Source organism: Rhodofomes roseus, assembly GCF_022264815.1.
Source record: "Rhodofomes roseus strain CIRM-BRFM 1785 chromosome Unknown C8Q71scaffold_26, whole genome shotgun sequence".
Classification (NCBI taxonomy): Eukaryota; Fungi; Basidiomycota; class Agaricomycetes; order Polyporales; family Fomitopsidaceae; genus Rhodofomes; species Rhodofomes roseus.
Window position 1 is genome coordinate 89,259 of NW_025952982.1, and position 12,623 is coordinate 101,881.

A 12,623-nucleotide genomic window follows, 5' to 3' on the forward strand; every position below is an offset into this window, starting at 1 on the left:
GGCTGGATGCGCCCTAGAATGTAACGGTCTCTCCTCTCGTCTTAACGCCTCTGAGTCTTCCCTCTCAGCTCTTAAGAGATCTGTTGTAAGTCCTCCTTTACTACAGTGCTCTTTGTGCTCCTGTAGTATTCTTTTGTAGCCTTGCCTCAGGCTAGCCACACCACTCCTTGTTCATCAGCATCTTCACCATAGCAGACGTCCAACACCTAATAAACCGACACTGCTTCATGACCTTCGTAGCATCACGAAACGACTACTCACCAGACTCGTGTTCATGCCAAGCGTGCCGTGACGATAGGGAACGGGGATGCAGACACCCACACGCATGCTGCAGATCCGCCGCAAACCTCCTACGTCAAATCCTCCCGAAATGGCATCCAGACCCGCTCCAGAATAACGATGGACTAACCCTAACAAGACGAAGGAAGGACAAGAATACATCAGCCCTGGGTAATGAAGGAGAAGTCACCTTTGACCCATCCCTAACGTCGCGGGGCCCCCTATCAGAAGCAATACGAGTTTTCGTAGACCCCGTAGTGCATCATGCACCACCGGCCATACGACAAAGACGCGGCCGCATCGTCGAGGAAGAATCCTGCAACGCCTTCATAATCAACCCACCCAAGCGCAATGACAGACCGGAGAACCCACCACCTAACATTGAAAGTTGCGCCTTCGTATGCTACGGAAATGGAGCTCGCCCTCCTACCCTTGTAAGACCAAGTGATAGTAACGATAGCACAACACGCCAGGGCGAAGTAATTGCGGCACTTCACATAGCACAGACAGTCCCCCTTGACGTCCCACTACACTTCATAACGGGATCGAACACACTAGCCAAGATATTAATAACTTGCCTTCCCAAATGGGAAGACATAGGCTGGATAGGAGTGAGCGGAGCCACATACCTGCGAGCCCTAGTTAACAAGCTGCGCCAACGATGCGCAGTGACATCTTTCCGCACCCTGAAATCACCCAGAGAACTAGCCCTACGGAACATTGTCAGTGACCGACTACGAACCAGGTGGGCTAGCACCCCACAAACCCCAGTAAACCCAACAGAAGACACGACCTTCAAACTGTCAGGAGCAAAAGTCGCGACACTAACACAGAGGATAGCGTACAGAGGCATCCGAGAGCAGACACGCACACCAAAGCGCCCATCTACAGTGAGAACAATGTCTTCACTCATGACATACGTCCAGACCAAGGACGAAACGGCCCTTGAAGCATCAGTCTGGAAAAGCACACGACACAGAGACCTCACGCGCCCCATAGCCGACTTCATCTGGAAGAACCTACATAAAGCATATAAAGTCGGCACTTACTGGACACATATCCCGAACTATGAAGACCGTGCCAGATGCACGCCGTGTAACGCCATGGACAGCTTAGAACACATCCTCCTCCATTGCAACGCCGACCACCAACACGTCCTATGGCAGCTGACACGACGTATCCTACAGAGGAAAGGGTTTACAGACACCTCAGTATCATACAACGACATACTATCCATAGGGCTCTCACCGAGAGTGACCAAGAACTCACCTACCCGTGAACTGCATCTACGCCTAAAACGGATAGTAGTGTCCGAAACGGCACACCTCATATGGAAGCTCCGCTGTGAACGTGTCATTCAACATGAGGATAACCCGGAATGGCGACACCACATACGCTCTATAATCGCGAAATGGTTCCATGCCATCAATAAGAGACTACGAATAGACATATGGAGCACTAAACGACGCTTTGGACGCCTACAGAAGAACCGGAACTTAGTCCTGGCGACGTGGACGAGAGTACTGGAAGATGAACTCGCCCTTCCTGAAGACTGGACGACGGTCCATAGGTTTTTAGTGGGTATTGACCCAGGGCTCTGCATCGATGTAGACCCCGGGTAGCTGAGTCCCACACTGACTGACAATAGTCGTGCGTAAACGCATTTTCTCCTGGAAGCACGTGCGGCATCCGCCGCCTGCAGGCCGAGCAACTGGGCTTGACCAATTGTCAAGTGCCACTGCTCGTGACGGCCCTCCAAAAAAAAAAAAAGAATTTGTATCATCTTTGAACAAGCTGCGCAGTGTGCGTACCCGCTCCGTTCTGCGCACTGTGTATCCTGATCCGTGCGTTCATAATGCCCCTCAGCTGAAACCAGACCGCCGCGGTCGGGTTGCTCGGGTCCGCCAAAACCGAGTACAGGTCACTGGCAAGTAATCGTAGGGAACCGGGGAGCGAGCTTGACGCACTTCACACTATATAAGCACTCGAATGCTCAGTTTGCACGATGCGGCGACGGTCAAGGGATGCTTGGAAATGGCAGCCCCGTTACCCGCGCAACAAGATGTGAATGTACGAAGGTCCCGATGCCCCTTACTTGGTTTGAATACAACTACTGTACGGGGATGCGTCTCGAGGGGCTGGATATTCTGAGCAGACCGTTGCTAGGATGAGGTCGGCTGCAATGAAATCCGAGGTTGATATATAGGTACGAATCGCCCAGAGATAAGTTCTCTATCCCCGGATAACTGGTTCCACACGCTCGCGCAGCAATCGATGTCTGTCACCGCCCACGCAGGCTGTGTGGTAGATTTGTCAAAGGCTGCGTGCGTCCGGAGAGCGTTCGGCGAACCTGCGCATCGTCAATAGATTCGCAATAGCAGCCATTGTACCCGTAAACGGTTTAGGGCGATGTTCATCGCCTCCAAAGGCACTAGTACTTCGCGTTCAGTGCTTCTTCCACGCTCTGCGAGCCGCACGATTCCCAGTGGGCCTCACGAAGGTGCTGCGATCCTAGTACACGACAACGCTTCCATACCAGTGCCGACGTCTTCCGTTGAAGAAGCTCAAGCATTTCCGTCCGGGCCGTGGTCCCTACCAGGTCTATGTTCACGCTCCCCGTCTGTTGCGCATCTGACAAATGGTTCCCAGCAACTGTCAATATGCCGTACTGCATCGAGCCACAGAGCGCTGGTCGTCGTCTTCCCGGAGTGTACAGCGAGGACAACAGCGCCCCGGATCTACACAACCTATTTTGGGAACGGCAATGGAATGCGGGACTATAAAGGTCGTTAGTTCACCCGGCTTAGAGCAAGGCAAAGCCTACCGACGCTCCTCGAGAACATACCCGCATACAAACCTCTACGCGCCTTTTGAATCCTCTTCTTCGAGAAAACGACATGTCGTACTACGGCGAGAGTGTGCAAGAGGACTACTCCTCAGGTACGGTAGCGATTTGTGAGAGTCGTTGGTGCGTGTCGGCACTGACTCTTTCATGCCCACAGAGACGTTCCAGGAGCAGGGCTTCGGCGGAGAGGAGACTGTCCAGGATACGCAGGAGACAGAGGTCGTTGACACCGACTATGTCGAGCCTGACGGCCAGGTTTTCGAGTCTCAGACAGACGAAACCTTCGATCAAGTGACCGAGACGCAGGACTCCTTCTTCTAAGTAGGCGAGGTCGACGGGTCGCGGCGACCGCCGCTGGCGTGGCTCTGTCGATGAGTGGAGGGCTGTGATGTAACTTGGACACGCGCTCGGAAGTGACGGGGAGGTTGGACTATGAATTAATCAAATGCACACTGTATTTCTCGTACCTATGGGTTCGCCTGTTCGCCGTATGCAAACAGAGCCCTCGGTAACGTCTCTTCGCAAGGCCCCAAGAAAAGAAAGTCAGCATCTTGGTCGCCCTCGCTGTCTTGTAGATTGAAGACTGCTGTCTTCCCGCCATGCTCCCGGATATCTGCGGCGTAACCCGCAGCCGGGTAGACCTACGGCGCGTGATGAGCACCAATGCTGGCATCTACTAGTCTCCCTAGGCAGACGTAGACAATTCCTTCAACCTTCGTGCCTCAGGATATCCTTGTCTGACGCATCTACCTGCGATTAGCTAACGTACCGTCGATGAAGTGCCCACGATCAGCCCCAAGTCGGCCTTCTCGACAATTTCCTGGATCTCGCGCAGATAGTGGGGAGTCTCTCCGAACCACACCACGCCGGGTCGCAACAGTCCGCTACATCGTGTACACAGAGGCAGCTCGTCGAGCGGTATATCCGGCTCCGTCTCGTGCCTCTCGACAATCGCCTCTGTCCCGGCGAGAGCGGGGCAGATAGGACTGTTCGTGTTCATCCTGCTGTCGCCGCAGGACGTGCAGATCGTCTGGAACAGGCGGCCGTGCATCTCGAATATGGGCGCGGTCCTTTCGTCCGCTCCGGGGGTCCTCGAGAGCGCAGCTCGGCTCAGGCCATCTACGTTCTGCGTGATGAGGGTGAACTTGGCGTCCGGCGCGATGGTTCGGAGATGCTCGGGCACGGCGAGCACGGCGAGCGCCGTATGTGCCGCGTTAGGCTCGACCTTGCGAGCTCTGCTTCTCGATTACTCGGAGGTCATCTTCAGAGACGTTGGCGTGACTCACTTCTCTCTGCGCATGTGGTAGAACTGCCACACCCTGCTGGGGTTCTCGGTGAAAGCGCGAGGCGTAGCAAGACTCGCGGCGTCGTGCGAGCGCCACAGCCCTCCTGATCCTCTGAAGGTCGGGATGCCTATCAGCGGAACATATCTCAGTATGCAAGCCGCGACCATATAGGAGATATAGCATCACCGGAAGCCGCTGAGAGACCTGCGCCCGCTATGGCGACGATATGTTCGCTCTGACGTAGGATGGCACGAAAGGCTGTATAGTCGGACGATGGTGGCATGGTGATGGTCCTACGATTCACAGTGAGGGAGAGCGCGAGCTGCAGTACGTAAGAGTACCTAGAGGGTACTGGATTGTTGGGCCTACGTAAGATGCTGGAGGAGCTGGATCTGATGCTCCTTGAAGCACATCAGTGCCACTGGACGTTGTGTACTTACTACTGCCACTGCCAGTGTGTACTTGACGTGGGAAGTTGCCCTGACTCTGACTTCGAGCTGAGAAGAAGAATATCACAATGTTTGAACAAGGAATACGTCGCAGTAACGTATAGCTGCGAGTCCACTGGACAGGACCGCGATTAATCACGTGACCGGGCCTCAGCGGCGTCCGAAGAATTGGGCCTGCGCATGCGTTTGAACGTTAACTTGAACTTTGAGAGAACCTCTTCGTCTACCGCGTTGTGCGAGGTTGTGCACCGGACGCCTCAGCCTGCCACCCTGTCTCTACTTCAACAATTGCGGACTTCCGGAGACATGAAGTCGACCGTTTTGGATAGACTTGGAGGCGAGTGTCCCGGCTACTAGCTTGTAGCTCGCCTGCGTGGACAGCACGCACAAAGGTCAGTCCACACACGAACATCTCCTCAGAATACCACTTACGAGTTGTTTACCTTCCGCAGCCATACCGGATACATCTGTTGAAATGTGAGGCTCACGGGACACTGCTCCTCGCTTCCTCGCAACGACCGCGCCAGTCCCTATAATCACACTCGTCTCGCAGCACGTCATGATGCAGAGGCTCGAGTAGACTCGGATGCGGAGAACAGGTCCTCAGCAATGTATCTTCGTTGAGGTGACTTACATACCATGCCACAGCGACCTATCGGTGACTACGATGCACGGACAGCCCCGGCTTCCCGATGTTCACGGTCTCATATTTAGCTTTATGGAAACGTGAGGTAGCCCGCCGGTGAAGATCTCGGTACATCCGGAACTCGGGCGGGGCAGTTTGGCGACACATCGTGAGTATATCGTCTGTCGTGTCGTTCTTCCCGCGGGCTGACTTACGCCCCGTACAGGCCGCCAAGGACGCACGATCGCTTCTTGAAGCACACGTTCGCAAGCAATGAGTTTCGGTCATGACGGATAGGATTGATCCATCCGTCATTGACAACACCCATCGCTGCACGCACATATGGCTCGTCCTGCTCGCAACCGAATGGTGCCTTCGGTGACGTAGCAGCCTGATTATCCTCGCCCCTCGCAGATTAGTCTGGCGCAAGCAGTGGAAACTCGCTTAAACATACTGTACCGGGTCTCAACAATCTGCCGTGTTCGTGGCATCGAATCAGCAGGCTTCTCGAACGCTTCGCCGCATCACTCTCGACGATTGCCTCTGTTGTGGGGGTTAGGTAAATGGGGTGCTCCGCGGTTGCCGGATGATGTACAGTGCGTCTTGCACGAACGGCTACGCCGATTGAAGATCGGTCCGGCCTCCTCACCCGCTCTAGATGTCCTTGAAAGCGTTATGTTCTAACTTTCGACGTCGAACACGGTATATGGACTGCATCAGCCTCTACCTTACACAACCCTTGCACCACAGATTCTTGAAGGTCCACAGATCACGTTGTGCCCACTTCAATCAGATGTACATTTTCCCTCTAGATATGTGAGGATATCAACCTCCACGCTCGTCAAGCTCCAATATTGGTAACCAATGCTATAGAAAGATTATGAATAGGTTCCTGATTCAATGCACAAGTTTGCATACCTGGTTTTGAGGCTGATCTCATCTGTACCAACAGTGAAGGTACTCAATGATGGCCATGGTCCTGGAATAGGTTCTGGATCAAGAGACCAGTACCCAAATGGCACAGGTGGTCGTCCATTGCTCAATAATGGTAGCAAGTAAAAGTGTGGTGGTTCAAAATCTGACATCCAATAGGTGAGATATGCTACCTGTAAATACAGTGTGGACATACCTTCAAGTTCAGTGTCTGTCATTGGGTGCCTGCTGTGCTCAGGGCTGCCACTAGATGCCTCAAGTGCTGTGTACCACCGGTAGTAAACACAGTGGACTGGAACATAAAGTGATGATCTTTCAGGAAATTCTGTAGTAATGCAAGGATGAACATACCACAAATGAGTTTGGATGCAGGAAGGTTGAATTGATTGGCTATCTTCAATGCATGTCTGTAGAAGGCACTTTCTGCCTCCCTGGACCATTCAAGTTCCAAACACATTGTATCATGATCACTGGCACAGGTGGTTCTGAAATGCCATCAATAACTTGCTAGGTGAGCTCATGGAAATTGTGCATACCTGGTGATCTCCTGTGGCCAGGATATCTCCTTTGTATATGAACCAGCATTGGGTGCTGGTGAGTCATCAAAGAACACATCATAGAGGTCTTGGTGAATCAATTGGGACAATGACCCTAAGCAAACAAACAGCTGTTGGGTTTCATCAATATATCCATAGTCACCCACAAAGGCACCAGTTGGCTGAAAGAATCTTCCAAAATTTTCTGCATAGCCAAAACAGCGACTGGGGCTTCTTATAGCTGAGAATGCTTCTTCAAAGCTTAGGGGGGGAGGATTGGAATCAAGAAATGACAAGGCTGCTGAGAAAGAGATTGCTGGCCGGATCCTTTGGTGGAAGCCATAGTGACCTTGGAAAACACGTTATGGATGATCAATCAATCACAAATCACAAATCATAAATCAGCTGCAGATTGTGGGAACTTACATTCCTGTTGTGCAACCTCAGCTTATCATCATCAATAGTGTACTCTTGACTGAGACATACCATCCCTTCACTCAACAGCAGTTCATTATACAGGCATCCTTCATCTGCCCTGTGGCACTGTTGAGGCATCATGACAATCTTGCCCTTCCCATTGATTACCAGCCTAGACAGGCAGGTGGTCCCAGAGTGCCGCATGTAGCTGTCCTTCATTTCAGGAGAAATCTCGGCATCCTGGAAATCATGATGATATGCATCACCAAGAAGCAGTCAACCCCAACTCACTAGAGTAACCCAATTATTGCCAAGTTCATTCCTGAGATATTGTTTGGTTGTCTATGGTTACAATGTCATAAGAGGCATAGTCCCACAAACATAATACAGACCTGGAAATCATGCATCTGTATGATATGTGAATGACCATCCACAAGAAACAGAGATATAACATACAGCTTCAACTAAGAGTTTGAGCTTCATTCTCAGATCCTTATCCCTGAAATATGCTGCCATGGAGGCTCCAGCTCCAGCAAATTGTCAGATTAAGGTACCACTGATTGAGGCTGCTGGCACACCTGTTGATAACACATAGAACTTGACAGGAGATGATGCATGGGAGTAGCCAAGCATCTGTAGTAGGTATGGATAGTACCTGCCATCACAGTGAATGAGTACTAGTACTTGTTTCCTATGCTTGATATACACACAGTGTTGTCAGAGTATGAATGAGAGCAGTGTGGCCAGTCTAAGAGGTGAAGTTGTGAATCATGAGACATCGTCGATACAGCCTCCATAGCTTACATTGTGAGTTGACCGAGTTCGTAATTTTCTGACAATGACAACACGGCCATTCCACTCGCCCTCGAACTCTTCACCTAGAGACCATTGTTCATCTGGCCACGATCCACATACACGTAGCAGCTTGATGTCGGTTAGCTGGAAGACCCGCACCTGCAGTGTAAAGAGCTGTCAGCGTAATTGAGCTCCTTCGTACGTGGTTATCACGGACCCCGCGCTCGTGCGGTGTCGTGACTGAAGCACCGATGTCTTGTTTTTGGAGGGCTACGTCCAGCCTCGCGCGGATGGCCAGTTTCATCTAATTGACGAGCACAAGTTACAGATACGGCATTTCGCAACTTCGTGAGGCTCACCTGGAAAATCTGTATCATGTTGTTCATTTCAACAACTCGCTCGCCGAGACTTGAAGACGTCGATGTCGTAGTCTTGCGACCCCAGAGTCTTGGATTGATTAGCGACGTCACAGTCTTGCTGGTCATGCTGCGGCTGGTGATGGCCGTATCTCGGATACCGTTCAGGGAGCTGCCGGTAGTAATGGACATCATACGTGTCTATGGTCACACTACACACAACATTGTCAACGCACCTCAGTAGCTCTGCCAACATAGTAACCCATTCCCGATTAGTTTCTTGAGACATGTCTCGACTGAAACCTTGTTTGACTACCTCGGCGATGAGGCGGATGGCTTGAGCAAACTCATCACTCCGATGTAGCACCTTCAGCTTGCGATCCCGAGTCTGCGTGCGTGAACGATAAACATTTTTGCCGTGCATCCAAGAGTCTACTGTCTAGCGATGTTCATTACTTACCTTCATTTGCGCGACAATGTCGATGATCGCAGATGCGACTTGCGTCAGCGACGGAATCATCGCAGATTGAGACCACGAAGCCCCTTGCTGTTCCTGGACTTCATCGATGATCTCGCAGAGTGCATCTACGGTCGTTTGTAACGACGGCATTATTGATATCGCTCGTACAACTTGTGCGCCTTGGAGGGCCGGAATCGTCAACCAAGATTATGAGCAAGCGTACGCGAAAGCGGGTATTCGGGAAGAGGAGGGGGAACCTGGGGGGAACTCTTGAAGTAAGCGCTCAATGTTGCGTTCTCGTCTATCTGTCTTATCTGTATTACTACTGGCGCCGGTACAATCCTCGAGGACGGCGTCCGAGGCGATGTCTTTTTTTTTATTTTATTTAAATTCACCGTGTTTATAGTCCCTCGCCCGAGGCAAGATGCGGACACTAATACATCATAACGGCACGCTAAGACTGTTCTACTCGAGCCCCATTTCCCCTTACGGGTCCCTGCCGGAATCTCCTTTTCACGTCAACTTGAGCGCACCGGCGACGCTAATGTCCAAGGCGATGTCGATGAGCGATAAGGCAATGTATTGTGTGTCCGCTGTCCCACTGGCACGGAACTCGAGGCTTGAAGCAAGCTTGAAGAGTAGAAAGTTGAAGGCGCGACACAGGCTTTGATACATCACTTCGGACGCCTATACACAGGTCCTGGGGCCTGCTTGCCGAGCCTATACAGACAGTGGAGCCGAGCACACTCGATACGGCGCGTACATCATGCCCACAACATCGTCCGGGAGATGTTCCGCAGAGAAGTTGTAGAAGTCAACAGCGTCACGGTCATCCCGTGTCTACAGCTCATTGTACACGTACGGCGTGTGGGTGCCAAAAGGAGGCCTCACGCTGGCATCTTCTTTTCTGTCGACGCCAGGCCGACGCGGGACTGATACTACGAGCCAAGACAGCATTCCGATATGATTAGTTCGCCCTTGACCCCTATCAATAGTGAAAGCGAAACTTCAAAAGTTGAGCCATGAGCCATGAAGGAAAAGGATGGATGTCAATGACCTTGCAACGAGCTCACTCATTAACAGGATGCAACATATCATAGCATCACACGAAGTTGCCAGTGATAAACAGCGGTTGCGTGATAGGGAATAACACCAAGAGCGGAACCCGTTGCGGCATCGTGACCGCTCAAGCGACGAGGATCCAATGTCAGCACAAGCATGCTCATGTCAAGAGTGAATGCTATACGGTAAAATGACGATTATACAGTGTAGATTAATGAGAGAAACCGTACTATGCAAGCTAGTCAGACATTATGACGTGTTATAATGCGAGTAGACCAAGGCCAGGAGCCTTGGAATTCTGGTGTTTGTCCGTGAATGCGGCAGCGACGCTTGAGGCGCTGCGAGTCTAAGGGCGAGGTGGGACACGGGGCTATGAACTCTGAGGCAGCTTAGAGATTGGATATTCGACACCTGATTTTCGGGCCTCGGAGATGTTGCCTTTGAAGATGTCTGGGGATTCGCTTCTAGGCGTATAATTGTAATATTGTATCAATCGTGTCGTACTATGCCGGAGACTGATGACGTATGTCTCAGCTACACCCCTCGCCTGGCTATGTGGATGCTTAGTCACAGCGAGCCTTTCGATCAGAGAACGCTCACCGGAAATGGAAGGCGTCATGAATGTACCATTGAGGGTCGCTTGCATCGCGTATGCCTTTCAAAAGCTGAGTGACAAAGATCCGTCAGTGCGCAATTAGCATTGAAAGACACGAACAACCTACTGTAAGAAAATGTTGCCTGTGGTGTTCTGTCGATCCGTGGAAAGTACCATCTTGCTCCGACGACGACGCGCCTATAGTTCCCTGGGTGTCGGTCATGATCCATTTTCGGCGACGCTCTGAACAACTTGAGTTGACGGTGCCGACAAAGCGACGTCTTGGGTGCTCAGGTATATTTGGGGGATCAGCGGGCCATGGAGACGACCACCAGGGTCTTCGTTCTTGAAAATATCGAGCCAGCTTGACGGCCTTGGACACTAACGCTGGCGAGGGCTTCGAGTTATCTTGCGACAAGCACAAGAGCCTGCAGCACCAGTGAGGGCGAGTTTTGCCGGGGGACGCTTCGCAGAAAGCCAGGTTCGAGGCCAGGGCACCGCGACCTTGACTATATTGAGACTTGGAGCGGAACGAGCCAAAGGCGGACGACCCGAACGTCAATATCGCAGCACCACGGGGGCAAATACCACGACTCACCTTGTGCTACACGGGAATAGGCTTGACGCCTTCTGGGGGCGATCGTGATTGGTGGTGGCGCGGCGGGGGTCAGCAAAGCAGCAGCGATGGGTCGTACGCGAATGCGACGACAGTGACGAGACCAATAGAGACCACTGCGACGACAAACCAAGGAGCAGAGGCAAGCGTGAGCTTCGCGTTCGAGATAGCCAGAGCCTTGAATGCGCAGATTGTGCTTGTTTCGATCTTGAGGCTGTCGACCAGCTAGGAGCGATGTTCGATGATGCCTTGAAACCCGTAGGAACGATGTGAACGGGCGTTGAACTACCTTCTGCAGTTAAGGGTGTTGAGGAAGACGCGAGTGGAGGGGAACGTTGAGCCGAGGGCGTCCGTCCTTCGCCCATTTATGAAGAAGAGCCTCAACAGCGGCATCTACGAGGAGAGAGGCCGACCGCCACGCAAGGAACGAGAAAGCGCGTCGGCACGCGTAGGACGCTCCGGTGGCGGTCAACTTCATTTGCGCAGCCATTTTGTTTGAGGTTCGACTTGGAAGGCTGGATGTTTTGTTCCCCTGTAGCGGAACAAAGGCAAGACTAGAAGACATCCACAATCATGACGCACCTGTCCGCAAGACACAGGAAATGACTCGGACGTTATGTGTACGGAGAGCGATCCTGTGCAGGTGGCGGCGGTCGACGGATTTGGAAGGAGGCAGGAGACGAGCTTGTGACCTTTCTTGCGCTTCATATTGGCTCTAAGATTCACCACGGGCTTCGATTTCCAGACAAGAAGACTGAATTAGAGATGGGAGGCCCTGCAACTGGGATTCGAGTACGCGCATAACCGTCCGAACCCTGAGGCGACCATAGCTCAGTATGAAGAAGTCGGAAAAGAAGCCCTGAACCGCTAGGCGTCCTGGAACCCAGACGGAAATGACTATAGCTAGCTTTGGAGTCGACAGCATCGCTGCGAAATCTTGCCCGACTCGGAGTGAGAGGGATCCGTCAGTAGTAAAGACTGTAAAGCACGCCGGTTCAGAATTGCGCCCGCGCTGAGTCTCCAGGTAGCCTAAGAAAAGTGTTTAGTCAGTAAGGTAGGCAGCCATTGGGCATGCGGAAAATATAGATTTTAACAAGCTTGACCTAGATATGGACGAATGTGCACGCAATTGCCCGCTGCTGAGCACGATAATTCGTTCTGTGAGTCGTGCGCAATACCGGTGTGACTTTACGTCCATTACGTACGGACTAAGATCATAATCGTGGTCTTCTTGGACAAGGAGGACTAGGAGGGGGAGGGAGGAGGAGGAGTATTCAGATGGTCCAGCGCAGCGTGGTCGACTGGTGGTCGACGCCAAGTTCAAGCGGTACGATGAATGCGATTACCATATTGGTACAGGCGCGGTACG

General features: G+C 52.1%; 3 protein-coding genes across 3 annotated transcripts; 1 reads left to right on the forward strand and 2 right to left on the reverse strand.

The window, feature by feature from the left end:
- Positions 1-734: 734 nt before the first annotated feature.
- On the forward strand, positions 735-1,901 carry C8Q71DRAFT_715351 (uncharacterized protein; the record flags this gene model as incomplete). Its single annotated transcript, XM_047921038.1, has 1 exon — positions 735-1,901. A coding segment is annotated over one exon (1,167 nt), but the record flags the coding sequence as incomplete, so codon positions are not given.
- Positions 1,902-3,518: 1,617 nt separating this feature from the next.
- C8Q71DRAFT_299180 (DHS-like NAD/FAD-binding domain-containing protein) lies at positions 3,519-4,944 on the reverse strand. The gene is made up of 4 exons (XM_047917645.1): positions 4,597-4,944; positions 4,411-4,537; positions 3,894-4,359; positions 3,519-3,765 (listed from the first exon to the last, which is right to left on the reverse strand). The coding sequence occupies exons 1-4, from the start codon at positions 4,691-4,693 to the stop codon at positions 3,592-3,594; spliced, it is 864 nt and encodes a 287-aa protein (XP_047774473.1). The 5' UTR covers positions 4,694-4,944; the 3' UTR covers positions 3,519-3,591.
- A 2,675-nt stretch (positions 4,945-7,619) lies between these two features.
- Positions 7,620-9,264, reverse strand: C8Q71DRAFT_299254 (uncharacterized protein). The gene is made up of 9 exons (XM_047917646.1): positions 8,982-9,264; positions 8,758-8,909; positions 8,525-8,693; positions 8,383-8,469; positions 8,175-8,324; positions 8,081-8,118; positions 7,949-8,025; positions 7,827-7,897; positions 7,620-7,762 (listed from the first exon to the last, which is right to left on the reverse strand). Exons 1-9 carry the CDS (start codon positions 9,129-9,131, stop codon positions 7,727-7,729), a joined length of 930 nt encoding a protein of 309 aa, XP_047774474.1. The 5' UTR covers positions 9,132-9,264; the 3' UTR covers positions 7,620-7,726.
- Positions 9,265-12,623: the final 3,359 nt, after the last annotated feature.

Coding starts and splice junctions, on each gene's coding strand:
- C8Q71DRAFT_299180 (XM_047917645.1), bottom strand. CDS start 4,693: ATGCCACCATCGTCCGACTATACAGCCTTTCGTGCCATCCTACGTCAG. Junction 4,538..4,596: donor AGGTCTCTCAGCGGCTTCCG/GTGATGCTATAT, acceptor TTCCGCTGATAG/GCATCCCGACCTTCAGAGGA. Junction 4,360..4,410: donor TACCACATGCGCAGAGAGAA/GTGAGTCACGCC, acceptor ATCGAGAAGCAG/AGCTCGCAAGGTCGAGCCTA.
- C8Q71DRAFT_299254 (XM_047917646.1), bottom strand. CDS start 9,131: ATGCCGTCGTTACAAACGACCGTAGATGCACTCTGCGAGATCATCGAT. Junction 8,470..8,524: donor ACATGATACAGATTTTCCAG/GTGAGCCTCACG, acceptor CTCGTCAATTAG/ATGAAACTGGCCATCCGCGC. Junction 8,119..8,174: donor GAACTCGGTCAACTCACAAT/GTAAGCTATGGA, acceptor TTCACCTCTTAG/ACTGGCCACACTGCTCTCAT.